Source organism: Lampris incognitus, chromosome 15 (assembly GCF_029633865.1).
Source record: "Lampris incognitus isolate fLamInc1 chromosome 15, fLamInc1.hap2, whole genome shotgun sequence".
NCBI lineage: Eukaryota > Metazoa > Chordata > Actinopteri > Lampriformes > Lampridae > Lampris > Lampris incognitus.
The window spans coordinates 37,535,530-37,563,433 of NC_079225.1; the positions used below are offsets into that span (position 1 = coordinate 37,535,530).

Sequence of the window (27,904 nt, forward strand, 5' to 3'; positions counted from 1 at the left end):
GCGAGGCTCCAACATGTCGATCCTGTTAAATATACATGACTTAGGCAGGTGCTTGCATTATGAATAGCATTAACTGTACACCTGAAAAAAAACAGACTAGTCCCAACTTTTACATACATTCATACTGAATAGGTTTTTTTTTACAGTAATAGTTTTCTGGAAGTTTAAACTGCTGTACCCAGTGGGAGGTTTCATTTGGATGCCGGACCAATTACCCCGGGAGTTTGATGAAGTGTGAAATCTGTTTTCAAATGCAGGTGTGCACCGAAAAAGCAGTCTCAAGTCCACTTGGGATGTTTGTTTTTTTTTTTTTAAGATATTTTATTTTCAGTTTTATATTCAAGACACGCAAACAAGATAAAACAAAAATGAACAGACAAAAAACAAAAACAGCAAAAAGGGGGGGGAAATCTACCAGACATATACAGGTATATAATATAACTTGGGCTATATACCTGTACTGATAAAAGGTAAAGAGTACTGCGTTGCATCACTACAGACTGTAATTGATCTGCGCTTACTGTGTAGTAGAAGGGCATAACATTTTTAGTGTAAACCGGATAGATAAGATGGGTGGTGGCATTACATTTTATGTGCAGAAAGATTTTCAGTGTAAGGTTATTGATTTTACAATTGTTAATGTTATCATGGAGACTTTCTTCTTCCTCTTCTTCTTCTGTCAATGATATCAGAGAGTTTGACAATTGACAAATTTAAGAGTATATTTTTGAGTTGCATACATAGAACGCCTGGTTCTTGCATTGAACCATTTATGAATAACATCGTTGATATTTTTGAATGAATGAATGATTTATTTCAGTCAAACATCATTGTACATATTTACATCAGTCCATTTCACACAACAAAACTCAATCAGTCAATGACCGACAAAGGAATAGGCTGAAGCCCAAGGCTTATTGTTGCCTATTCTATACAGTCCTTCAATTAACCTAGAATATCAGAATTACAAAAGGAAGAAACGAAGAATTTAGACTAAATTGTAATCCTTAATTATTTTACATTTTAAAGGTTTTCTGAAACTCAACAGCGAGCTACACAATTTCAACTCATCATTTAAGACCATTCCATAGCTTGACTCCCAAAACTGAAACACATCTGTATTTTACACTGGTTCACACTTTACATGTTTCAAAAATACACAGCCATAAGGTGTCTGGGTAGTGTGGCGGTCTATTCCATTGCCTACCAACATGAGGATCACCGGTTCGAATCCCCGTGTTACGTTTGGCTTGGTCGAGCGTCCCTTCAGACACGATTGGCCGTGTCTCTGGGTGGGAAGCCGGATGTGGGTATGTGTCCTGGTCGCTGCACTAGCGCCTGCTCTGGTTGGTCGGACGCCTATTTGGGGGGGGGGGGGAGTAGTGGGAATAGCGTGATTCTCCCACGCGCTACGTCCCCCTGGTGAAACTCCTCACTGTCCGGTGAAAAGAAGCGGCTGGCGACTCCCACATGTATCGGAGGAGGCATATGGTAGTCTGCAACCCTCCCTGGATTGGCAGAGGGGGTGGAGCAGTGACCAGGACGGCTCGGAAGAGTGGGATAATTGGCTGGCTATAATTGGGGAGAAACGAGGGAAAAAATAAAAAATACACAACCCTCTTAAATTATAGTTTCCTTCTCTTAAGTTAAAAAATTGTTGGATACAAACAGGACGGCTTTTACTTCTAGCTCGAAAAAGTATTTCCAATGTTTTAAATACACAATATCTAAGAATTTTAAGGTGCGGGACCATATAAATAATGGATTAGTAGATTCACAGTAACAAGCTTTATTTGTTATTCTAATAGCTCTTTTCTGATGTTTAATTATAGGGTCTGTATTTGTTTTATAAACATTTCTCCAAAACTCAACACAGTATGACAAATATGACATTATCAGTGAACAATACAATATACGCAAACATTTCCTATTCAGCAGATCCCTTGTTTTGTAAAGAATAGCAATAAATTTAAATAATTTCCATTTAATATATTGTGTATGTGGCTTCCAACAGTTTATGATCTATAATCAATCCCAAGAATTTGGTTTCAAATATTCTTTCAGTTTCAATTCCATTTAACTTAAGTTTTATTTCACAATTAATCCTAAAATCAGCGAACACCGTACATTTTGATTTATTTTTATTTCGTGATAACTTATTAATATCAAACCATTTTTTTAACATTCTCATTCTACTGTTTCCAACAATTCTTTCATGTCCTCCACAGAACAAAATAAATTTGCATCATCAGCAAACGTAACTAATCAAAATATTAGATACCATAGAAATATCATTTAAATAAAGTATAAACAACTTAGGTTCCAATACTGAACCTTGTGGAACCCCACAAGTTACTCTTCTTAGATGTGATTCAGTGTTTTCAATTTTCACATATTTAAATCTATTACTTAAATCACTTCTTAACCAACATTGTGCGACACCTCTTATACCATAGCGTTCCAATTTCTGCAAGAGTAAGGAATGATTGATTGTGTCAAATGCTTTGTGTAAATCAATAAAAACACCTACAGTGTTTTGTTTCTTATCTACTGCTGTTGCTATATTTTCTACAAAATCCACTTTTGGAAAGTATGTGATAAGACATCATTTTTTGTTGGTAGTGACTTTAATATTGATTTGTTAAAATGGAATGAACATAACCTTGTAGACATAAACTTTTGTAATGCAATGTTTAGTGTTGGTGTTTGGCCCCTTATTGAAAAACCTAGTAGGATAGCTAAAGAAAGTGTCACATTTATTGATAACATTTTTACTAATGCTCATGACCAAGCTATAAGTGATTTGTTTTAAGTTGATATCAGTGATCATCTTCCTATTTTTTTCTCACAGCTCCCCCTTCCTATCCACCCCTGTATGTCTGTGTTATGTTTATCTGTTGTCTTGTTTCACTGCCGTTTATTGTAAAGCGACTTTGAGTGTTAGAAAAGTGCTCTATAAGTTTAATTTATTATGATTATTATTGTTATTATTTTGATTTTACATAATTCAGTTATTCTGGTGGTGGAAGTTCTGCTTCTGGCGTCGGAAGATGGCGGCACGAATTCACTTTTTGCAGTGGCCTCACCCAGTACCGGTGTGGGAAGATGACAGCACGGATTCACATTTGCAGCGGCCTCACCCAGTACTGTCCATGCAGTGTTGTTGTCCACTTCTGCATCTAAGTTTTGTCTTCATTTGATGGCTGGGAGAGCTGGCGCTGGATCAGCTGGGAGAACTTGGTCTGCTGCGTCCTGTGGGCCCAGGGACCACGACCCTGCCCAGACCTTCAGTCTGACAGGACGCGGAAGTGGGGCAGGCTAAGCTAACTGCTAGCCCATGCAGACCAGCAGTTCCGATAATACCGAGGGCGGTCTGGCGGCGGCCTCACCTGGCATTGACTGTAGTGTTTTTGGTGTCGTTATGTGGATTGCAGGGATGTGTGTCAAGGTGTCTGGCTGGGAAAGCTGGCATTGGATCGGCGGAGGGAGCCTGGGGACCACAGCCCCTGCCTGGAGCTGCGCCTGAACAGGAAACATTGAGGGCGGCCTGACAGGACGCGAATGCGGGGCAGGCTAAGCTAACTGCTAGCCCATGCAGACCAGTTCCGACAGTCATCCTGGCTGGCATTCATTCCCTTGGACAGTGATTTTTTTTGTTTAGTTTGGATCTATGTGTATGTGTTAGTTTGGATATATGTGTTCTTGTAGTTTTTGGATATGTGTTTTTGTCTCTGTGTTGCACTTTTATGGGTTGGGGGAAATTATATTTCATTTCATGTTTGCAGGTACATGAAATGAAATGACAACATGTTCCTGATCCCTGGTGTAAGTGAGCCTCCCTGTAAGTTAGTACGAATGACACCGGAAAGAATTGAAGCCTTAAATATGGAACTTACAAACTACAACTGGGATGAGGTGTATGTTGATGATCCTATCAGGCCTATGATGTGTTTTTGTTACATTTTTAGAGTTCTACAATAAACATTGTCCTATTAGAAAGTGCCAGGTGAAGGATAAATATAAAGGAAAGCCATAGATGACTAAAGTTCTGCAAAGGGCATGCAACAAGAACAAAATTACTTTATCATAAGAATGTTTTACAACTGAGAACCAGTGAAAGTGAAGAAAAATACAAGTTGCATAAGAATAAACTGATTTCCATTATGAGGTTACAGAAGAAGGAATACTACAATATTAGAGGACAGTAAAATAACATTCAAAGGACTTGGAAAGCAATTAAATTATTCAAAATAGATTTAATAAATCTGAATCTCCAATTTATCTTCTAAGTAGCTCTGATGCTACAATGGACAATTCAAAAAGCATCATTGAAGATTAAGTGACTAGTTTGTGGGTGTTGGCACTACTTTGACCAGCAAAATTGTTGTGCCTGATAACAAGAAAGACTTGTTTGATAATGGGATTAATCGTTATATCAGTTCTGGGTTCCTTTGTGGGGCAAATGAAACCGATATAATTAAATTGTAAGCTAGCATGGCGCTATGCTGCTGTGTCTGACTGCTAATTTCCTTCATGCGGTCGTACACATTTTCCCAGTGAGTCGATAGTTTTCAGTGGTATTTCAGTTGATGTGTTTGTAGGCTCTTCTGAAGATGTACCTTTTGTTTCCCTCTCCATGTAGCCTTTTTCTGGAGTGTCAGGAGCGTCGCGTTACCTCTAGCCTGTGTGTTTGAGCTAGAAATCTCCATGGGTATAGCATAATTATGCTCTCCATTGTTTTGAGTATGTTTGAACGGGAAGGTTTTAGATGCTGAAGGCTTTTTATTTTTTATCATGTTTTAGGCTTTTGGGGGGAAAAAAACATAAAAGTGTAGTTTTTTTACTTCAATAAGTACTATGTAGGACTCCGTTTGCAGAGCTCAGAGGGATGTGACTGCTCAACATGCCATCCAACCTGGGATCCCCAAACTGAAAAACAAATCTAGTGTGGCTTTCCATTGTGCCTCCTTTTTGTGTCATTACCCAGCGACATTGGTACATGAAAGCTGCATGTTCCTTACGTGTTGATGATGCAAACGGAGCAGGTTTCACGACCAAATAACGTAATGTGGAGAGAGACCAGTGGGGGTAGGGGGTGGGGGGAATAATTGCTCTCGAGTTCGGACCAGCAAAACGGACTGAGTGTGAAAGCAACATCAAAGAGCATCCCACGTTCAAATGACCATGACCCCCTTCATCTTGTTTCTTGACCATGACCCGCTTCATCTTGTGCTTGAAAGCAACCAAAGTATGTGTCTCTAATTTTGAAGTGGTTTATGTCTGTCTAGCTCTCTCTCTTTCTCTCTCTCTCTCTCTCTCTCTCTCTCTCTCTCTCTCTCTCTCTCTCTCTCTCTCTCTCTCTCTCTCTCTCTCAGGGCAGGATAAATCCAGAATCTCACACACACACACATAGAAAAGTGCACATTCTGTAAGCCTTGTGCTCCATGGTTTTGCATGATGGTAACTGTACATAGTTACTGTGTTCTGGCATCAAGTGCCATTTAATATGCACAAGGTGTGCTAGATTTCCCTGTTCCTCAGTCAGCAGTAGTCTTGCCAATGATGCATGCATAAGTAAACTAGTCTAACAAACTCTTCAAACACATTTAACTGTGTCACATTATGCCTGAGCATCTGCTTCACTTTGCTTTGCCTTTTCGCCGGCTGCCAATCTGAGCTCGCCTTTGAAACGTGTTCAGCGGCACAGCTTTATGGTAACTTTACCTGAGTTCAAACTATACCCTTCCTGTACAACACTCATGCATGCGTACAGTGCATTATGTCCAAAGCTCCCCTTTAGCCAAAGAGAACGAAAGGGTTTCTAGCTTTCAGTTTTCCTCAAACTTGTATTGCATGGAGTTGTAGTGGGAAAGATGTGGATTTGGGTTTTTGCTGAAAGGGAGATGGATGGAGTGATTGAAGGATGAGAGTGGATAAAAGAAAGTGTTTCCAAAGGCCTGTCTCACCGAATCTCACTCGCTCCCTGTTTGCCAGAAGGTGGTCTCAAGCTAACAGTGTTTGGAGCGCCCAGGTCAAGATTCATTATGATAATGGCTGATGGAGCTTCGCCATCAGTTTGCCTCCCATTGTGAAGCTAAGCTCTGCATAATCTAGATGGAGGCATTTTGCCATTTGGAAGCCACACCATAGACAAGATTTGCTCTGGCTACAATTTGGATTTGAATGCTAATGTCAACGCAGGTTGGATTTTTCAGACTTGTGGGCGGGACATTGACTATGTGATAGAATCAAATCAAATCAAATCAATTTTATTTGTATAGTCCAATATCACAAATTACAAATTTGCATCAGTGGGCTTAACAGCAATATGTGTCACCTTTAGTTTAGTTTGTGGTTTTGTTCAGTTTAGTTCTCACTGTAGTACTGCAGACTTATTTGGGGTACTCTGGTTTACTCCACAATGCAAAGACATGCGTGTCAGATGAATGGGAGACTGAATTGCCCTATCTGTCTAAGGTGTCACCCAACCTCCCACTTGAACCTGCTTGGAGAGGCTCCAGCCCCCCACAATTCTGAACTGGATTAAGCAGAGACAATGAAGTTGTATGTCAAGTCCGTTTTATTTGTATAGTGCAATATCACAAATTACAAAATTTGCCTCCAGGGGCTTTACAGCGGCACAACATCTGTATGATATGTTAGTTTACTGTAGTGGAATTTATGTACTTTAAGTTACATTTAGGGCAAACTCACCTCATCTCATCTCATCAGCTTCTCCGGGGTCGGGCCGCGGTGGCAGCAAGCTAAGTAGGGCACTTCAGACGTCCCTCTCCCCAGCAACACCCTCCAGCTCCTCCTGGGGGATCCCAAGGCGTTCCCAGGCCACATTGGACATGTAGTCCCTTCAGCGAGTTCTGGGTCTACCCTGGGGTCTCCTCCCAGTTGGACGTGCCTGGAAAACCTTCAAAGGAAGGCGCCCAGGAGGCATCCTGATCAGATGCCCAAACCACCTCATCGGGCTCCTTTCGACGCGAAGGAGCAGCGGCTCTACTCCAAGCTCCCTCTGGATGTCCGAGCTCCTCACCCTATCTCTAAGGCTGAGCCCAGACACCCTACGGAGGAAACTCATTTCAGCCGCTTGTATCCACGATCTCACCCTTTCGGTCACTACCCAAAGCTCATGACTATAGGTGAGGGTCGGAACGAAGATTGACTGGTAAATTGAGACCTTTGCCTCATATCAACTCGTATCAACAGGAACAATTAATGCCAAGGTAGTTACAATGAAGGTTTAAAAAATCCTGTAGAACTTGACTAAACCTCTTTGTGAGCAGAAGCATTACCCACAGAGTTTGGCATTGATTTCACTCAGAGGGAAAAGTGTTTGTTTGATAGATGCATATCAAATAGATGTTAAATGGTATACGTTAAATAGTATGCATAGAACAGCGTACTATTTATTGCTCTTGTACCTTTGCCAAACTTTGGTGTCTTTCACATTTAATGTGCAGGTTTTAAGCAGACACCCTTATTTAGAGTAACCTAAAATTAGCACAACAGAAAAACTTCAAACTGTATTTTTCTGTTATGTTTCCCGGCTGGAAACGTGACAGGTGAGAACCCAAATGCACGACTCACAGTCAGGGACATTCAGTAACACTTAGTTTAATGAATGAGAAAGAACCTTATACTTGCCACAAGGTACAGGACACTGGTCAAACAGACGAGGAGCACAAAAGACGGCAAGACAAAGGCAAGGTCAGGGAAAAACAAAGCTAGGAACAATAATACTGGAAGCTAGATACTAGAAATGGCCGAGGCTATAGGAGACGATGTCGGCCAAAGGGTGGTATGGTGGCCCAGTGGTTAGTGCTGTCCCCTAAAAGCATGGAGGTCCTGGATTCGAACCCCGGAGTTGTCCAACCTTGGGGGTCATCCCAGGTCATCGTCTGTGTGGAGTTTACATGTTCTCCCTGTATCTGCGGTGGGTTTTCTCAGGGTGCTCCGGTTTCCCCCACCATCAAAAAGACATGCATGTTAGGGTTACTACTCCTGTCTGTGCCCCTGACCGAGGCAATGGAGAGAAGAAGTGGAGTTGGTCCCCGGGTGTTGCACGGCGGCTGCCCACTGCCCCTAGCTACACAGCTAGGATGGGTTAAATGCACAGCATGAATTTCCCCACGGGGATCAATAAAGTATATCGAAAAGAAAAATAACTGACTGATCTAAACTCGCAGAAATCACAAGGAAAATGAATGACTGAACCGAACTCAAGGCTCAGCGTTTTCAGTTTTTATTTTTCAAAGCCATCCAGCATGCCGACTTTCTCCACAAGAGGACACTGTTACATAACCTCACACGAACAGGAACAACTTTTGGATCCGTGGAAACATAAAATCCGGGTGAAAATCAGTTTACAAATCTGGGTATGTTTCGGTGAAAATCGGTAAAAAAACCGAAAAGGCTGAGCCTTGACTGAACTGAACTGAGGGTCACATGACATTTTTCACCAGGATCAGCAGTCGACCGTATTTTTCTTGTTGTATTTCATCAAGTCAGTCTAGAATCTCGTCTTTTTCGGGCTCCACGTTCAAATGTAAACCCAACTGTTGCTCTAATGTTTCTCATTCCCGCGAATGAGGCAGGCTCTAGTTAACTTGCTGCCGTAACCTCGGCTTATTGAAATACATCAGATTAGTAATTGTTTGTTGAAGCGGTCATTGCATACAGCTAATTACACGAGTTGGATTTAACCAAGTTGATGTGTGAGTGATGGCGTTTGCAGCAAACCTGTAGTTTCTGTTTATTTCGGTTTCCTGCAGTTTTTCCTGCACCTTGTAGAGTGACAGTGACAGGCAACACACTTAACTCAATGACCGTCACATTATATATGTGATTAATGTGCAGTCGACGTTACACTAAATAAGATGAGAGAGGACAGAGAGCCAGACGGGGCATCCGAGGGTGTGTGGATATTGGAAAAGTGCCGGTCTCTCTGCTTCTTGGTTTTATGAGTTTCTCCAGTTTACTCTCGATGATTGCAATTCAAACAATCTTATATTGAATGTCTCGCCTCCCTCCACTCCTCTCTCGTCGCTTCTCTGACTCATCGACCTCCTCTTCCACCCACTCATCTCCCTGCATTACCCTCTTTTCCTCTTCCTTGGTCTCTCTCTCTCTCTCTCTCTCTCTCTCTCTCCGTTTCTTCTTCCTTCTCTCACTGCGTTCTCCGTTGCCCTCCTCCTCCAGCTGGTGTTACCAGAGTACTCCATCCATGGCCTCTTCTGCATCATGTTCCTGTGTGCCCAGGAGTGGCTGACTGTGGGCCTCAACATCCCTCTGCTCTTCTACAACACATGGAGGTAACTACCCAATCTACTCGGGGTGTGTGTGTGTGTGTGTGTGTGTGTGTGTGTGTGTGTGTATGTGCGTGTGTGTGTGGATTTAAGTGACTGAGTAACACGTGTTTGCCTGAGGTAGGAGGTCAATCAGCCATTCATTCACTTTAACCCGGCCTCCGCAAACGTCTTTTTCAAAATGCTGAAACAGAGCAATTGACAAGCAGGAGTGATGCTCGGAAGTGGATCTCAGAAGGTAGCTTCAGACCAAGACGCTGATTTAAAAGCCACACATAAATGGAACATGTCTGGTGTCCCCAGAACACGTCACACTAAAAATGGGTCACCTGTCAGAGATCTCGGGGGGTTGTTTTTTTTTTGTTTTTTTCTCTCTCTCTCTCTCTCTCTCTCTCTCTCTCTCTCTCTCTCTCTCTCTCTCTCTCTCATACTCGTGCTCTCTCACGCTTTCTCTGATACTCTGTCTCTCTTTCTCTCTCTCATGCTCACTCTCTCTCTTATACTCTCTCTTTCTCTGTCTCTCCCTCTCATGCTCACTCTCTCTCTTATACTCTCTCTTACTCTTTCTCTTTTACTCTGTCTCATATGCTCATATTCTCTCTCTCATACACTCTTTCTCTTATACTCTCTCTCATACTCTCTCTCTTTCTCTTATACTCTCTCATACTCTCTCATATGCTCTCTCTTTCTCTTATACTCTCTCTCTTTCCCTCTCTCTTATACGCTCTCTCTCGTATACTTGCTCTCTCTTTCTTTGTGTTTGCTGCTGTTGCTTCTTTTAGTGATGGTTTGATGTGGTTGAAGTCGAGCAGCGAGGAGAGAAAAGCAGAAAAAAACAAGAGGGAGGAGGAGAGGATCTGGATCGAAGGAAAAGAGAACACGAGGTGAGGGGAGGGGGAGCAGAGCAGGAGAGAATGGAGGAGGGAAGAAGAGGAGGATTGGAGGATATAGGGTAGGACAACAGAGCAGTAGAGATGATAGAGGAGCAGAGGAGCGGAGGACAGAGCAGCACAGAGGGAAATGGGTGAAGGAGAAGAGAACGAGAAAGGAAAGAAGAGAAGAGAACGAGGAAAGGAGAAACGGGGGGGGGAAGAGAGAGACATCAGAAGGGAGGACAGGATAGGGGAGGAGAAGAGGAAAAAGGGGAGAAGGAAGGAAAGAAGAGAATAGACAAGAGGAAAAACATCTTGCTGTCTCATTAGTTGGAGAATGCACCAAATGCCCACCGGCTACACATACTGCTCCTGCACAGCGAAGAGAGAGAGAGGGAGAGAGTGAGAAAAAGAGAGTGAGAGACAGAGTGAGCGACGGGGGGGGGGGGGGGGGGGCATTGTGGGAGAATGGAGAAAATGAAGAAAAGGGAGTTAGAAGGAGTGAGGTGGGAGATAGATTGCTGTAAGGAGATAGAGGGAGGAGGGGGGAGAGTGAGACTGAGCAGAGTGAGAGATCTCATACTGACAAGGTTGTTTAGAGGAGAGGCAGGGGGAGGTGATGGTGGGGAGCGGAGTGAACAGAGAAAGGGTGCAGGGCTTACTTACAGGTGGAGAAGAGAGGGTGGAGGGTGTGCATCCCTCCGTGCACACTTGTGTGGGCACGAGTGGCTGTCCACAGTTGTAGCTACATCGTGTGTGTGTGTGTGTGTGTGTGTGTGTGTGTGTGTGTGTGTGTGTGTGTGTGTGTGTGTGTGTGTGTGTGTGAGTGTGTACAGAGACCCCCTCTGGGCTGTTTCAAGGAGTCAGCTTATCCATTTAGCTGGCAAGATACGCGAGCACATCACAGACGTGTTGTGATCAACATAGCCACTATGATCTTGCAAAACTGGGGCTGAAAACTGATTTGTAGGCCCACGAGTGGATGATCTCTTAAAGAGAGCCCGCTAGAAAGACTTGTTTTTTTTTTAAATTATTATCATTTCTTCTCAATCTTTTTCATGTTAACAGTGAGAATTTGAAATAGGTCAGCCATGCTGCATGCGTCATTTGAATACAAGTGCCAATGAAAGCCAATAACATGTCTCTGGAAAAAGGCAAGAGGTTGACAAAGCAACATGCAGGTGTGTGTGTGTGCGTGTTTGTGCACGTGCGTGTGTGTGTGTGTGTGTGTTTGAGTGTGTTTGTCAGCTTTCAGGTTAGACTGGCTGTATGTGTCTGAGAGCTCCAAGATACAGTCTCTGCAGTTTTGTTGCTCGGTGAATCCTTTTCAAAGTGTGTGTGTGTGTGTGTGTGTATGTGTGTGTGTGTGTGCGTGCGTGCGTGCATGTGTGTGTGCACGCATGTGTATGCATGCATGTGCCCATGTGTGTGTTTGTGTGTGCTAGTGTGTGTGCATGCATGTCTGCATGTGTGTGTGTGTGTGTGTGTGTGCTAGTGTGTATGCATGCATGTATGTTTGTGTGTGTGTGTGTGCTAGTGTGTATGCATGCATGTATGTTTGTGTGTGTGTGTGTGTGTGTGTGTGTGTGTGTGTGCTAGTGTGTATGCATGCATGTCTGCATGTGTGTGTGTGTGTGCTAGTGTGTATGCATGCATGTTTGTGTGTGTGCGCAAGTGTGTGCAGGTGCGTGTGTGCATGCGGGTGTGTGTGTGTGTGTGCTAGTTCGTGTGTGCATGTGTGTGTGTGTGTGTGTGTGTGTGTGTGCATGTGCGTATGCATATGTGCTTGTGTGTGTGTGCGTGCGTGCGTGTGTGCATGTGCGTGTGTGTGTGTGTGTGTGTGTGTGTGCTAGATCGTGTGTGCGTGTGTGTGTGCATGCGCATATGCATACGTGCTTGTGTGTGTGTGTGTGTGTGTGCGTGCGTGTGTGTGTCAAGAGCGTCTCTCTGCACGCTGAACGATCCTTCCCAGCAGCTTCCGACGTCGTCCTCTTTGATGTGTGTGTCTGTCTGCACCTCGGTGGGATGAGACCATGGCTGCATATCTGTCAGTGTGCGCACGTGCTTGAAAGCGAGTGTACCTATGTTCTTGTGTGTGTGCGTGTGTGTGCGTGTGTTAAATAAAGATGAGTTGCGGTTGTTGTGCCTCTCTCGTTGTCTCTCAGCCTACTTCGGGGGAGCGTCGGTGACACATTTTACCACAGCAGTCACGATGTTTTTATCACCATTATTACAACGTCACGTCGTAAATACTCATTTCCTGTTAGTTTGTCAACTGTCAGCAAACTAAGTGTTCAGCCCGTGTCAGTCCTGTGAGCATGTATCTATCTTAGTGAGCATACATGGGAATCATACAGCGGCTCCTCACAGAACCCCGGTCATCACACTCCCATACATGACGGTGCCTTGTCGAACACCGGACAGGAAGCCTCGGACACGCACGGGTCATCTGCTTATCACGTGTTCAGTTTATGGACAACTGGATGTACATCACCGTTATCTTACCACATGTACCACCAACCACATCTACACAATTGAATACATGTACATGCATAACCCATTTAACCGTCATGAGAAAAAATGAAATAGACACGATGCACAAAGACGGCAGCTTCCAGGTTGGACGGTTGTCTCCTTTCACGAAGTACAAAGTGTGTCCAGACAGCCGTCTGTGCCGGTTTAGACGGTTTCCAAATGAGCGATAGGCGCTGCAGTTCTTCTGCTTGCCCTTAGGGGGAGTCTGCCGTCTTCGCGCACCTGGTTTATTGTGTACATTACATGCATATGAGGTGTCTGTTGCAAGACAATCATTTGTATCAGCGTTGGGATCAAACTAAAGGAAAAAGGAGTCCGGGTAGCATAGCGGTCTATTCCGTTGCCTACCAACACGGGGATCGCCGGTTCGAATCCCCGTGTTACCTCCCGGCTTGGTCAGGCGTCCCTACAGACGCAATTGGCCGTGTCTGTGGGTGGGAGGCTGGATGTGGGTGTGTTTCCTGGTCGCTGCACTTGCGCCTCCTCTGGTCGGTGGGGGCGCCTGTTCGGTGGGGAGGGGGAACTGGGTGGGAACAGCGTGATCCTCCCACGCACTGCGTCCCCCTGGCGAAACTCCTCACTGTCAGGTGAAAAGAAGTGGCTGGCGACTCCACATGTATCGGAGGAGGCGTGAGGTGGTCTGCAGCCCTCCCCAGATCGGCAGAGGGGGTGGAGCAGAGACCGGGGTGGCCGGGAAGAGTGGGGTAATTGACCAAGTACAATTGGGGGAGAGAAAGGGGGGGGATCCCAAAAAAAAGAGAGAGAAAGGCTTCCCATACTTGTATGACTCACAGTCCATGGTGGTTACCCCACCCTAATTACAGTTTATACAAGATAAGATGAAATAACAGAAACGTGACACGGGAACTTGTTTCCTGAAGTGGCTGGATTTAGAAAGCAGGAGTAAACTCCGATCCCATCCCTGATATTTGCAAGGCCGCATCAAAAGACCTGGCTTAAATCCATTATATATTTGAATAAACATTCAAATATTTGATCTTGTCATCGGTGCCCATCCTCTATCTTGCGCAGCAAGATAAGACAGTCTGAGCGCTCCCTGACAGAGGGTATTTCCCCAGCGCTCCCCAAAACACAGTCCGCTACGGTTTCGCTCAAGTCTGTCGCATGATTGTTTTCCATATAACTCATCGTGCCATCTTTTCCCATCTTATCTCCCTCCCCCATTTCCTCCCGTCATCTGCCTCCGAACCCCATGACTCCTCTCTATCCCCCCCCCCCAAACCCTGGGTATGGAACGGGTCAACTACCCGCGATGTGGTCTTTGCCCTCTGTGGTAGGTACTTCCATAGCCCAACGGACACCAAGGAGCAGCTGTACGACCCAGCCTCGGTGATGAACGGCGATACGCTCAAGTTCTGTCTGAAGGAGGCGTGGTGCAAGCTGTCCTTCTTCGTCCTCTCCTTCTTCTACTATCTCTACTGGTGAGCTGGTGGGGGGCTGGGAGGGGGGAATTATCGGATTACAAGTAATGAGATTACATGAATCTGATTACAGTTAATGGGTAAATAAAAAGTTGTGGGGGGAAAAATGTATCAACGTAATCACGTTGCAGCTACTCCAAATGATAAATCTTGCTGAATGGTTAGGATTGTATGTTGTGAGAGAAAATTGCGTGTAGAATTATGGACATAAATGTTCCCTTGATTTTTCTCGATTCCAACCACAGCACCGTATAAATTCCAGTTTTACAAGTGTGGAATAAACTTACTTCTTCGTAAACTTACGTTAAAGTAATTAGATTACATTACCGAACGCTCCACTGAAATTTCACCGTTCCCAATGAGTAAATGATGATGTGTAAAAATGCTCAATTGATTTGTGATCAGACAAATTAAGCGTATAAATGTCCAAAAGCTAGGAATTCAGAGTTCTCACATCTGTATTTTCAGCGGGGAAAAAATTAACATAATTTAATTTGTGATAATTGCTGAATGATAGGCTCCAGCATCCCCACGACCCTGAGAGCAGAATAAGCGGTTAAGAGAATGGATGGATGGATAAATGGATGTGAGATGAAGATCAAAAAGTATCATTTAAAAACAGCTGTTATGAGTGCCAAAACGTAGTGAAAGTGCGGAAAATTGCTTAAAACTGTTTTCGCACATTGATGTCTCCGTGCTATCTCTTCACTCATCACACAGTAGCTTCTTCACACATTTGATGGCGCTCAAGCTAGCCACCGATGATACCGATCAAGTCGCTCCAATTCGACTGCATTCAATTTAAACTCTGTACAGGAAGTTCCCGGATTACGAACGAGTCCCGTTTTTGAGTCCGTTCTTAAGTCGAATTTGTATGTAAGTCGGAACAGTTACATAGAGTTCACATCTAGCATCAATGAGTCAAATATTTGTCTATATTTTACATAACTATATTTTACTTTTATTTATGTAAACTACTAATAAGACCCGTTAGCCCCTAGCTAACGGGTCTGACCCTTTAGCCGAGCGGTTAGTGATGTCGCCTTGTGGTGCAGTACATCCCGTATTGAATCCCGCAGCGGGCAAGAAAATAACCGGTTACACTTATATTTTATTTTTTGTTTATTTTTAGTATTTCTTTATTATTCACTCATTGTTTATTTATATTTTATTTTTAATTTAAATACATATTTACCGAAAACATCATAGATATGATAATGTAGTAATAATAATAAATCTAACTACAGTACACTATTTATAATTGAGAGCGAGAATGTGTGCGACCCGCCCCGTCCCGGGGCGGGTCGCGACCAGCGGAAGCCGGCCGTTTGATGCCGGGAACGAGAGCCTCACCGGGTAAGTGAAAGAGCAATAAGAGCGTTTCGCCTCTCTCTGAACGCTTTATTAGTTCCACTTTCGTTTCAGTCGCGAGCGTTTTCCTTTTCTTCGGTGCGTCGCCATCACTTGCATCAGATCTACGCGTTGAAGCCGGCATTAATACGGTAAACGCACGAAAAATTCAAGTCAGAACGCAATACACACAGCAATGTTTACGCGGCCCGACTTAGTACGAACCATTGTGTGTAACTCGATACAGAGGTCGGTTTGTAAGTCCGGACGTTCGTAACCCGGGGACTTCCTGTACGTTTTCACGAGTTCTTGCGACGAGTTGCTAGCTGGGTTTTCTAGTATCAACATGACAAGTCGTGCTCACAATGTTGTTGTTCATGTCTGATAACCATGTGATTAATCCCTACGGGTTCTTGTTCCATGTGTTGTGTGGTTGTTGCAGTGTGTGGAACCTGGAAATATCCCTCTAATAGGTCTTATCATTGGAAGCACTTAAAGGTACAATCCTTACATTTTTTTACCCTTTTGCTGTTTTGATAGTAGAAGAGACAGAATAAATAGCCTTGAAAAAAAAAGGCCTTGACCCAGTGCGGTGGTCTCCCATATAGCCCCACATTCTTTGGCCCATTATGAGACAATAAGTAAGTTTTGCTATGTCATGGTGGTGTACCATGAGGGCTTGTTGTGGCTATATGGACGCTGGCTATAAATTGAGTTGAAATTATATTTTTGGCAATGCATTGTTGCCCTCTCAGACAGAGAAAATCTCACCTGGCTCCAATCGTGAAGGTAAAGCATCGTTCTGCAGCCAAGCGCTAGTGACCCATTAGGGGGTTTTTGAACAATGAAGGAAGAACAAAAGGATTGCAACTTTAACATGGAGTTGTTCTTGTATGTGTGTGATAATGCTGTGAGTAAAAATATCAACACATAATGACCCACTGTTGCAGGAACATTAGCTGTGAAGGTTTATGCTTTGCATTTTAGGCGCTCACCCGCTCGCTCTCATATGTCGCTGGTATCTTTATCACAGCAATACCACACAGGTAGAAAAGCAACATCATGAGCAGTATTACTGACTGTTGTTTTGTTTTTTTTTCTGCTAGAGAAAAACATCCTGTTTTGTTTTGTGTGTTTGCCCGCCAAAAATATCCATCTTTACAAATTGCATCTAATCCAGAACCGTATCTTAAAATCTTATTTCTCTTTCAAACAAGTGATGACTATCTGCATGTCGGGGTGTGTTAGTTTTTCTTCTTGTTTCCTTTATAGTTTCATTTCTTTGTGGTACTTTTGAAATGGCCAACCATGTGTTTAATTGGTGGAGATGCACGGCACTTTCAAAACCCTTCAAAACATCCTTATTTGCGTGGAAAACATGAAGATACCTCACCCCATCGTCATTTTCGAATAGTTTGCAGAAAAATAAGATTTTAATATTCAACAATTGGACCGACTGACTTGTTAAGACAGATATTTCCTGCATTTTGGGACAACAGCATTTGTTTACACTCTTCCAAATTCATTGTAAATACAGACAGTATTTCTTATTATTCACAAGGGCACTGTGCCCAAGAGCTTAAGACGTTTTTTACAGCTGAAGACACTGTTGACAAATGGAGAGGTGCCCTTTTATTTCCAACATTTATGTCTTACTGTCATTTACAGCATTTTTAGTGCCAATTTGTTTTTGTTTTTCTCCAAAACATTTACGACCTCAAGCTCATGCAACAGTCCAAATTGACCATATGACTCTAAAAACGCTCACATATTAATCAGAAAATACTCCTGACTAACTTGAAACTAGGTCGGCAACTGACTGCAGCTATAGTGTCTTTAGTGTCGAGCCAGAGAACATGCCTCCAAATGCACCGGGTCTCTCCGTCAGCAGTTTTGCCACACTGGTAATTAGCAACCTTGTTCATAAGGTATGTGTTGCAAATGCAGCCTTTATTATAGATATTCGTCATATGAACTAAAATATGCCATACTATTATTTCTAAGTATGTGCTATCACTAATACAATGCACTAATACTACAATATGGTGCTCCCTCCTGGCATGGTATGTTGTGAAATCATAGAAGATGAAATGTATTAATTAACCACAATGGATTTATGCACGTCATTCATTCATTTTCACTCATGCGTGCATGAATCAGCGGGTGAAGTAACGGTAGCAGTCATGTAGATAGAGGACCTAACCTTCTTCTTGTTCCAAAGAGGAATAGGCTTGACGTAAGAGATTAAAATGCTCAGCTGCATTTGGCGATGGGAGAGATGACGTGTTCCACTTCATTGGTGACTGCATCCAGACTTTGACCATGTCAACTTCTATGCAGATGACATGTCACTTCAGAGCACACAGAGACATAAGGCGTCCTTGTCGTCGCCAGTCATGCTGAATAACTAGGAGGGTAACTGTCCATTTCAGATGGAAAAGGGCTTTCATGAGTTTAACTCATATATCCATTAAATAAGCTCAAAAGCCCAGTTTGATTATGCTGTTGATTAACAAAGCTGAATTTCGAATTATTTTCATGCTGTTTTAATGTCAAGCTGTACTTCTATCCTAAAGAATCCTATACGAAGTAGTTAATAACAAATTATCATTTGTAAATTGTTATTATTATTGTTTTTATTATAACATTTTTTGAGTGACACAAGGAACAAGTAAAACCCTAGCAAAACTAACCTTGGTTGGACCTGTTGTGGAAACCGGTTCTGGTCCAGGTGTAAACCAAATGGTCATCTTAACCTTTATCTCACTTCTGCGATCACCTTGCTTCTCCATCCTTCTCCATCCTGTCCCGCTCTAGCTTATGTTGGACCGGATCTGCTGTTTCAGACGCCACTGGCAGCAGCGGCAGCAGCAGCAGCAGTGAGTTACTGAGCGCCACAGGGTGATAGTCCACTCACTTTCACTTCCATCAGGACTAAGACCTGGATTACCATTGCAGTTCAAAACAATTTCCCTAAAACATACCTATGCAATTATTTTGATCAACCAAGACAATGAATACATCAGTAATATGGATTTTTGTGCATTATAAATTGTGGTGCATTTCAAATTTTAGGCATCTAGCTGTCATGCTTGTCAACATTGCCGTACAATAAGCTGTTTCTGTGGTATTGAAAGTGAACTGGCTTGAAACCTGCTCGCTCCACAAGGTGTTCTTAAATTGTGCTAGTTGCCCTCCTTTCCCACTGCTCTCCAAAACCAAGCATCCCCGGTGCACCAAATCACCTCAACCCCTTGACCTTCAAATTGATGTGTGCACTTATATATATACACACACACACACACACACACATATTTCTGCACATGCACGCCCACATTTCTTTTGTGCATATTTCTGCACATGCACGTTTCTTTTGTGCACGCCATTAAAGATGCACACCTACTTGAACACGCACCTAGCTGGCTCACCTCCACACCTGTTGACAGATGATTGAGAATCCCCTCTGGATGCTCAGCCAAGCTTAGCTAGCACAGATGATCGACTGAACCCGCTCTGTAAGACTTAATGCCATCCATCTGGCCATACACAGACCCGAGCATATACACTACCGTTCAAAAGTTTGGGATCACCCAAACAATTTTGTGTTTTCCATGAAAAGTCACACTTATTCACCACCATATGTTGTGAAATGAATAGAAAATAGAGTCAAGACATTGACAAGGTTAGAAATAATGATTTGTATTTGAAATAAGATTTTTTTACATCAAACTTTGCTTTCGTCAAAGAATCCTCCATTTGCAGCAATTACAGCATTGCAGACCTTTGGCATTCTAGCTGTTAATTTGTTGAGGTAATCTGGAGAAATTGCACCCCACGCTTCCAGAAGCAGCTCCCACAAGTTGGATTGGTTGGATGGGCACTTCTTTGAGCAGATTGAGTTTCTGGAGCATCACATTTGTGGGGTCAATTAAACGCTCAAAATGGCCAGAAAAAGAGAACTTTCATCTGAAACTCGACAGTCTATTCTTGTTCTTAGAAATGAAGGCTATTCCATGCGAGAAATTGCTAAGAAATTGAAGATTTCCTACACCGGTGTGTACTACTCCCTTCAGAGGACAGCACAAACAGGCTCTAACCAGAGTAGAAAAAGAAGTGGGAGGCCGCGTTGCACAACTGAGCAAGAAGATAAGTACATTAGAGTCTCTAGTTTGAGAAACAGACGCCTCACAGGTCCCCAACTGGCATCTTCATTAAATAGTACCTGTTAGAGCCTGTTTGTGCTGTCCTCTGAAGGGAGTAGTACACACCGGTGTAGGAAATCTTCAATTTCTTAGCAATTTCTCGCATGGAATAGCCTTCATTTCTAAGAACAAGAATAGACTGTCGAGTTTCAGATGAAAGTTCTCTTTTTCTGGCCATTTTGAGCGTTTAATTGACCCCACAAATGTGATGCTCCAGAAACTCAATCTGCTCAAAGAAGTGCCCATCCAACCAATCCAACTTGTGGGAGCTGCTTCTGGAAGCGTGGGGTGCAATTTCTCCAGATTACCTCAACAAATTAACAGCTAGAATGCCAAAGGTCTGCAATGCTGTAATTGCTGCAAATGGAGGATTCTTTGACGAAAGCAAAGTTTGATGTAAAAAAAATCTTATTTCAAATACAAATCATTATTTCTAACCTTGTCAATGTCTTGACTCTATTTTCTATTCATTTCACAACATATGGTGGTGAATAAGTGTGACTTTTCATGGAAAACATGAAATTGTTTGGGTGATCCCAAACTTTTGAACGGTAGTGTATATATATATATATATATATATATATATACTAGACATGGTGTCTAATGTTTTAATTAGTTGAGGAATACTTTGTTTTGCACAGAAAGAACAAAAGTCAGACTTTATGACAGCCTTGGTGCTGTGTACTGACCAGTGTGTTAAACTGCGGAAAGATATTTTAAGCAATTCTACATATCTTTTTAATGAATATTTCCACAGCACAATTTGTGTATTGCATGGGTGTAGCAGCACATTAAATTACAGTTTTCTACCATTATTTTTTTACAAGATTCAGATTGAGACAGCTTAACCAGCCCATTGTAAATCCATTTGTATTTAAAAACAGATTTGTTTAGGAAGCTCTTTATTGCAGAGTCTGATCAAATAATGTGTTCGAAAGATTCACTCAGGTGGATTTCTTGCTGCCACCTGTTGCTGTTTACTATACGTTCGTTTTAACACAACATTTATCAGTAAGCTTGTTGTTGGTTACATGTTACATATCAAAAGAAACAAAAAAAGGGGTAATCAAACCAGTGCCCGTTATTCCTCTATTTCATCTACTTTATTTCTATATAGTTCTATTGTGCAACATGTCAGATATCCATTTTGCGATAAAAGTAAATTAGTTTTTATGTCGCTCGGTTTTCCAGACAAAAACAGAAAAATGGGGGTGTCCGGGTAGTGTAGCGGTCTATTCCGTTGGCCTACCAACACAGGGATCGACAGTCCGAATCCCCGTGTTACCTCCGGCTTGGTCGGGCGTCCCTACGGACACAATTGGCCGTGTCTGCGGGTGGGAAGCCGGATGTGGATATGTGTCCTGGTCGCTGCACTAGCGCCTCCTCTGGTCGGTGGGGGCTCCTATTCAGGGGGGAGGGGGAACTGGGGGGCAGAGCGTGATCCTCCCATGCGCTACGTCCCCCTGGCAAAACTCCTCACTGTCAGGTGAAAAGAAGCGGCTGGCGACTCCACGTGTATGGGAGGAGGCATGTGGTAGTCTGCAGCCCTCCCCGGATCGGCAGAGGGGTGGAGCAGCGACCGGGACAGCTCAGAAGTGTGGGGTGATTGGCCAAGTACAATTGGGGGGAGAAAAGGGGGGGGTGGAGAAACATGAACAGAATACTGCGTATAGCATTGAGAATGTTAGTATGGGTATTTAATTTGGCCATTATAGGCGTTTCATCTTGAGTTGAACTCTGATGACAGAATGAGTATAGCATGGAGGGGCAGGGATGGAGGGGCCGGTGTATTTAAGGGGTTATTTGAGCAACATTTTGCCCAGGTCTTAGAAATCCAGGTATGATTTTCAACTTATGCTCGGCTCAGGTTTACTCCCCTTCCTCGGCCTGACACAGGACGATAATGATGCCCGGCCTGACCAGCGGACTTGCAACTTCCCACCTTTGCTCCTCCTTGGAACATGACCTTTGTCCTTTCGAACTCACACCTTTTTTTCCCTCCTTTTTTCCTTAACCTCTTGTTTGTGTCACACGAGTGGTTTGCTGTTAGATATTATAATATGCAATGAGAACCGTCTTTTTGCGTTTTAGTTTTGTGGAACGAACACAGATTTCAAGTTAAACTCCAGTGCCGGGTTGTGCCGGGTTGTGCCGGTGTGGTCCACTCGCACTGCTCCGGGAGGTGATGTGGTTTGCTGCCGGTGATGGATGTGCTTTGTGGCTTTACCTTTGAGGATCTAACCATTTCTTTTCTTCATTTCTTCTTCCTCCCTTTTAGTGATGCGCGGGTCAGGGTTTTTTAATACCCGCCCCCATCTGACCCACTATGAGAGCCAATCCGCCCTGCCCGACCCGCTAAAATATGAGTTAATTAACCGCCCGAACCCGGCCTGACCTGCAAACCTCCAATTTAGCCTGGGCTACAGCAGTGTGAGCAGTGTTTGGTTTTTGGCTGTTTGCCCAGTATAATACAGCGATAGTCAGGCATGGCCTGTTGTATCTCAGCCTGACAGAGTCCGAGTCCAGACTGCTAGAGTCCAAGTCCAGACTGTTACAGAAACACAGCGACTGTTCCAAACCGTCGTCTTCATTGTTGAATAGCAGCAAAACAAGTACCCCTTCATTAAAGACATGACCTGTCTCTCTCTTTCTCTCTCTCTCTCTCTCTCACTCACTCACACACACACACACACACACACATACACATATATACATACACACACATGTATATATGCACACACACGGCCTGGCGGCCTGTCCAGGGTGTCTCCCCGCCTGCTGCCCAATGACTGCTGGGATAGGCTTCAGCATCCCCGCGACCCTGAGAGCAGGATAAGCGGTTTGGATAGTGAATGGATGGACATATATACATACACATACATACACACACACACACACACACACACACACACACACACACACACACACACAGATGCTGCTGTGTATTCTTAAAATTTTTTTTCCTACATCTGTCTTAATATATATACATATATGTGTGTGTGTGTGTGTGTGTGTGTGTGTGTGTGTGTGTGTGTGTGTGTGTGTGTGTGTGTGTGTGTGTACATATATACATACATACACACAAACACACATAAACATACACACACATACCATATATACATATACACACATATACTGTATATATACACACATGTACATACTCACATACATATATAACACATACATACACGCACATATACATACATGTATATATCTATATATATATACAAATGTACATACACACACATGTACTATATGTGTGTGTGTGTGTATGTATGTATGTATGTATGTATGTATATATATTTACAGACACACACACACATACAAGCCTCTTATTTCTGACCAAAAAAGAACATTTTGGCAGCGTAAACAACAGCTACAGGTACCACTTAGGGAACAAAACTATAAGTGAAGCCTCAACACTAAAACACATGGACTGACCAAAATCACAAATTGATGACAAAGCTGTTTGGGTGTGTGTGTGTGTGTGTGAGAGAGAGAGAGAGAGAGAGAGAGAGAGAGAGAGAGAGAGAGAGAGAGAGAGAGAGAGAGAGAGAGAGAGAGAGAGAGAGAGAGAGAGAGAGAGAGAGAGAGAGAGAGAGAGAGAGAGAGAGAGAGAGAGAGAGAGAGAGAGAGAGAGAGAGAGAGAGAGAGAGAGAGAGAGAGAGAGAGAGGACTAGTAATGCACAGCCTAGCCTACTGAACGCAGTGTTTCTGTAAGTTATTTATAAATTACTCGGAGCGCCGCTTTGTCCCATTTTGACCCGCCCACCTGAACCCGTGGTATTTCCTAGTAAGCTTACCTGAACCTGCACGGCCCACGAGTCGACCCGCAGGCTCCGTGGGTTGTGGGTCGACCCGTGCATCACTACCCCCTTTCTCGCTATGTTCTTCCCTGGCATGAAAAAAATGATCTTTCCCATGTCCTCACATTCTTCTACACACACAAACACACACACACACACACACACACACACACGCATCATATTCTGATGGGTTTTTAGCTACGTTGATAGATTTAAACCTCTATCTCTCCAGTTAATGGGAAATCAAAGCCTGAGCGCCCCGGCCTCACCCTCACAATTATATAGCCAAGTTAGCCTCGGCTCATTAGCCAAACACACTTTTTAAAACTAATGGAACAGGAAACGAGCGACATCTGTCACAATAGGGGGGAGAGAGAGTGAGCGATGAAATGTTTATGAGAGGCAAGGGACAATTTTCAGGTTGAAAGGTTATGGCCTCTCCCTTGTTAACACAAATTATGACATGACTCCCATCTATAGCAAAACTGTGCGTTACTGAGGCACCACTCAGATTGATGACGCTCATATTTCCACTTGGCACGTACTGCTGATTTCTGCATGACAGGCTGAATTGAAATTTTAACCTCATCAAACCGGCAGAGAGTCAATTTTCTGACGTGTTTTGTGCTGTTTGGTTGTTTGTCTATTTTCACAGCTATGGTGTGTTTCAGCATCCCCTTCATTTTAATGACAAGTAATTAGCATTTTAGGCTCTGGGGGAGAATCCAGTATGATTGCCACTGATGGGTCCAGCATGATTGCTACACTGAATGTCCTAGTAACCAGGACTTTTCCTGCTGTACCTAGGAGCATTTTTTTTCCGAACCTCCCCGTGTCTGTGTGGGTTTCATCCAGGGGCTCCAGTTTCCTCCCACAGTCCAAAGACATGTAAATCCGGTGAATTGGTCGTACTAAATTGTCCCTAGGTATGAATGTGTGTGTGTGTGTGTGTGTGTGTGGGCCCTAGATGGCCTGGTGGCCTGTCCAGGGTGTCTCCCCGCCTGCCGCCCAATGACTGCTGGGATAGGCTCCAGCATCCCCACGACCCTGAGAGCAGGATAAGCCGTTCAGATAATGGATGGATGGATGGATGGATGGATAAGTGACCCAAAATTGTCATTGTGCAATGTCATATGGCAAGAACAAACCAGCCACTAATGCCTATAGTGTCCTTACTTATGGCCAGGCTATATCCCCTCCAAGGTGAAAGTGCTTGCAGATGCATGAAAAAAAAATGCTCACTGACAAGCAAACAGGAAGCCTGAGGGAGGAACATGTTTGCATACAGTAGGATCACTATATGTCAAGGGTATACATTAGCTTGTGCTTATGTAAGTGCAAGCACTACCTCATGCAAGTTGGTCTTGTACAGAGAAAGGCGGACCAAAAAAAAGAAAAATTTGACTTCAGTCTTAAGGTCGCACTTTTGATCCCAGGAACAGCACTTACTTCCTGTTGACCTGTCTCATTGAGCTTCAGTCCCATCCGCAAAAATGTTGCTTCTATCACAGAAAGTTGAATCAGTTCATCTGGACACAGTGTTTATTGAGAGAAACGTCTTTATGCGTGCTCAATAATCCAGGTAAGAAAATCAGAGAAGGTTGAATCAGTTCATCTGGATACAGTGTTTATTGACAGACACGTTTCATCACTCATCTAAGTGACCTCTTCAGTCTCACGTACCTGCATCTGTATCTGTCAGTAAACTTTGTATCCAGATGAACTGATTCAACCTTCTTTGATATTGAGAGAAACGTTTCATCACTCATCCAAGTGACTTCTTCAGTCTCAACTGACTGCAGGTGTCCCCACCCTTATAAACAATACAGTGGCATAATGACCGAAACCAACGATCGGTTTCATATGCACATTGCCGTGACCATTAACTAGAGTTAGAGGATTGGGCAATAGTGGGAATCATAGCATTGTAAGATGGCGACAGATGTACTCTTGCCCCCCCCCCCCCCGGTTCGGGGATGGTCGTTCCCTCCTCACATAGATAGTCTAAGACTACATCTGTCGCCCTCCTACAATGCTGTGATTGCAACTATTCCCCGATCCTCTAACTCTAGTTAATGGTCACGGCAATGTGCACATGAATCCGAACGTTGGTTTCGCTCGTTATGCCACTGTATTTTTTATAAGGGTGGGGACACCTGCAGCCATTTGAGACTGAACAGGTCACTTAGAAGAGTGATGAAAAGTTGTGTCCAGATGAACTGATTCAACTCTCTGTGATTTCCTTACCCGTAGAAACAATACAGAAGTATCGGTGCTGAGGGACCAACTGTTGGGCAAACAGGTTTTCAGAAAAATAACTTGCATAACAATTGCAAAAAAAATGTGTGCAACACCTTTCCATGTTGGTTTTGTGGGAGTTTAAAAACACAGCACTTAAAAATCCATGGAAGTTTTTGACCCATGCATTCACAGTGTCAGTGAATTTAAAGCTTAAAGTGTCTTGGCTCAACTGACCCAAAAGAAAGCGAGCAGCCTTTCCAGTGTTCAGAGACAAAGAGACAAAATGATGAGAGAAAAGATGATCTTTTCTAAAGTGTCCAAGAAGACTCGTGAAGTGTGTGGAGCCATATAACAGCTACTATGTTAACACCCATGCTACATATGGAAGTGTCCCACAGAAACAAAAACAGCCCCATCACCGTAACACTGTGTAAACTGAGTTAAAGTTAAGTCAGCATGCACTTATCATCCACATTCCTAAACATTACTGAATCTATAACTCCTATATCACAAATTATGACCTTTATTTATGCAGTGCCCTGTCCACAGTGCTACATTTTCCTCAGTGCCAGCAAGCAGTATTCAAGAATTTCTGCGTGCATACATATATCTTGCTGCAAATTCGCTATCACTACACGATTGGAAATTGAAGAATTTGCAGAATGTCAGAATTGCTTGTGGTGGACGCTTTGACTATTGCATCGCATTCACTGAAAATGTCATAACGGAACTAATTTGATTTTTGCGTCTTGTGTGCATTTGACATCACATGTCGCTGTGTAAGACCTGACTTTCAAAACGAGATACAGTAATTGGGAATTACTACTTCATGTTAATGTGTGTAATAGTATGTCACTTCCTGTGTATAAAAAGTATCGTGAGGGCCAGTGACGTGCGGTGCGGTCAGTAGCTGGGTAGGCAGTGGGCATTCACAAATCCCAGTTATATCCTCCTGTGCTCTCTAATGTTTTATAACAACCTGATCCTTCTTCAGTCTTCCAACTGCCACAGAATTCTACAATGTTGTGCCCCCCCTGGCTGAACTACACTCCAAATGAAAACACAAACAAAATATTGTCAAAGTATATATGAAGTACTTTTTTCTGTTTTACATGGTTTTGGATAGCTGTGAAATGACACCATTGCCAAGTAACACCAAGAATTTTACTCTCTTGTACTTGTATAATGAGACGTAACAAATAAAGAATCTTGAATCATTACATTACACAGCATTACATCACTAAATCCCAAAAATGCCTCTTTAACTCCATTTTGACAGACATACCGCCATACAACAGAAAGCTGCGCTTTGTTGGTTGTCAGTGGTTTCATCGACTTGTACGGACATAAAAGGGGCTGCATTTACCTCATCTTGAATGTTCTGTCATAGGGTGTCACGTCCTGCCAAGATAAGGTCGTTTTGAATATGGTTCAATGTTCTGGAAAACACCGGGGAAACTTCAAGATGCGTCGCCAACCCACTGGTCTTTCTCCGCAATGAGGTTTAAGAGCATCACATAGTTTCCCCAGTTTGATGAGCCGGTGCTTTCCTTGTTTCACCTGAAGGCTAATTCCTGTTTCCCTAAGTAGCAAGTAGCACATATCAAGTCCTTCAGAATCTCACAATTTTCCCTCACCTTCGCGTTGTGCGCGGAGACTTGCTGTTTGTTAGCCTGTTTAAAGCTAGGTTGATCGGAGTGCCTGCTGGGCGCCTTCCTTTGGAGGTTTATGGGGCACGGCCAACTGGGAGGAGACCCTGGGATAGACCCAGAACTCGCTGGAGGGACTATATGTCCAATCTGGCCTGGGAACACCTTGGGATCCCCCAGGAGGAGCTGGAGGGCGTTGCTGGGGAGAGGGACATCTGGAGTGCCCTACTTAGCTTGCTGCCGCCACGACCCGACCCCGGAGAAGCGGCTGAAAATGAATGAATTAATGATCAGCGTGCAGTTCCCAAAGGTTTTCAATACTATTTGATGTTGAATGTGTGAACTGGACCACTCGTGCCTGACTAGCGCTGCAGGCAGGTTGTTTAGGTCACAGTAGCTGTCACCTACCCACCTGTTGTCTCACTCTCTGGAAAACAGCAAACGAGGGAAGCAGTACAGCCTGCTGGTGGTAGCATTGGGCCTGCAGCCA

General features: G+C 43.5%; 1 protein-coding gene across 1 annotated transcript in view; it reads left to right on the forward strand.

The window, feature by feature from the left end:
• Positions 1–15,986, forward strand: part of cnih3 (cornichon family AMPA receptor auxiliary protein 3) — a 111,246-nt gene extending 95,260 nt beyond the window's left edge. Inside the window, exons 4-6 of the mRNA XM_056295018.1 lie at positions 9,211–9,323; positions 14,023–14,166; positions 15,959–15,986. Of these exons, the coding sequence (XP_056150993.1) occupies positions 9,211–9,323; positions 14,023–14,166; positions 15,959–15,986 (285 nt within the window). The remainder of the gene's footprint in view (positions 1–9,210; positions 9,324–14,022; positions 14,167–15,958) is intronic.
• The last annotated feature ends 11,918 nt before the right edge of the window (positions 15,987–27,904 follow it).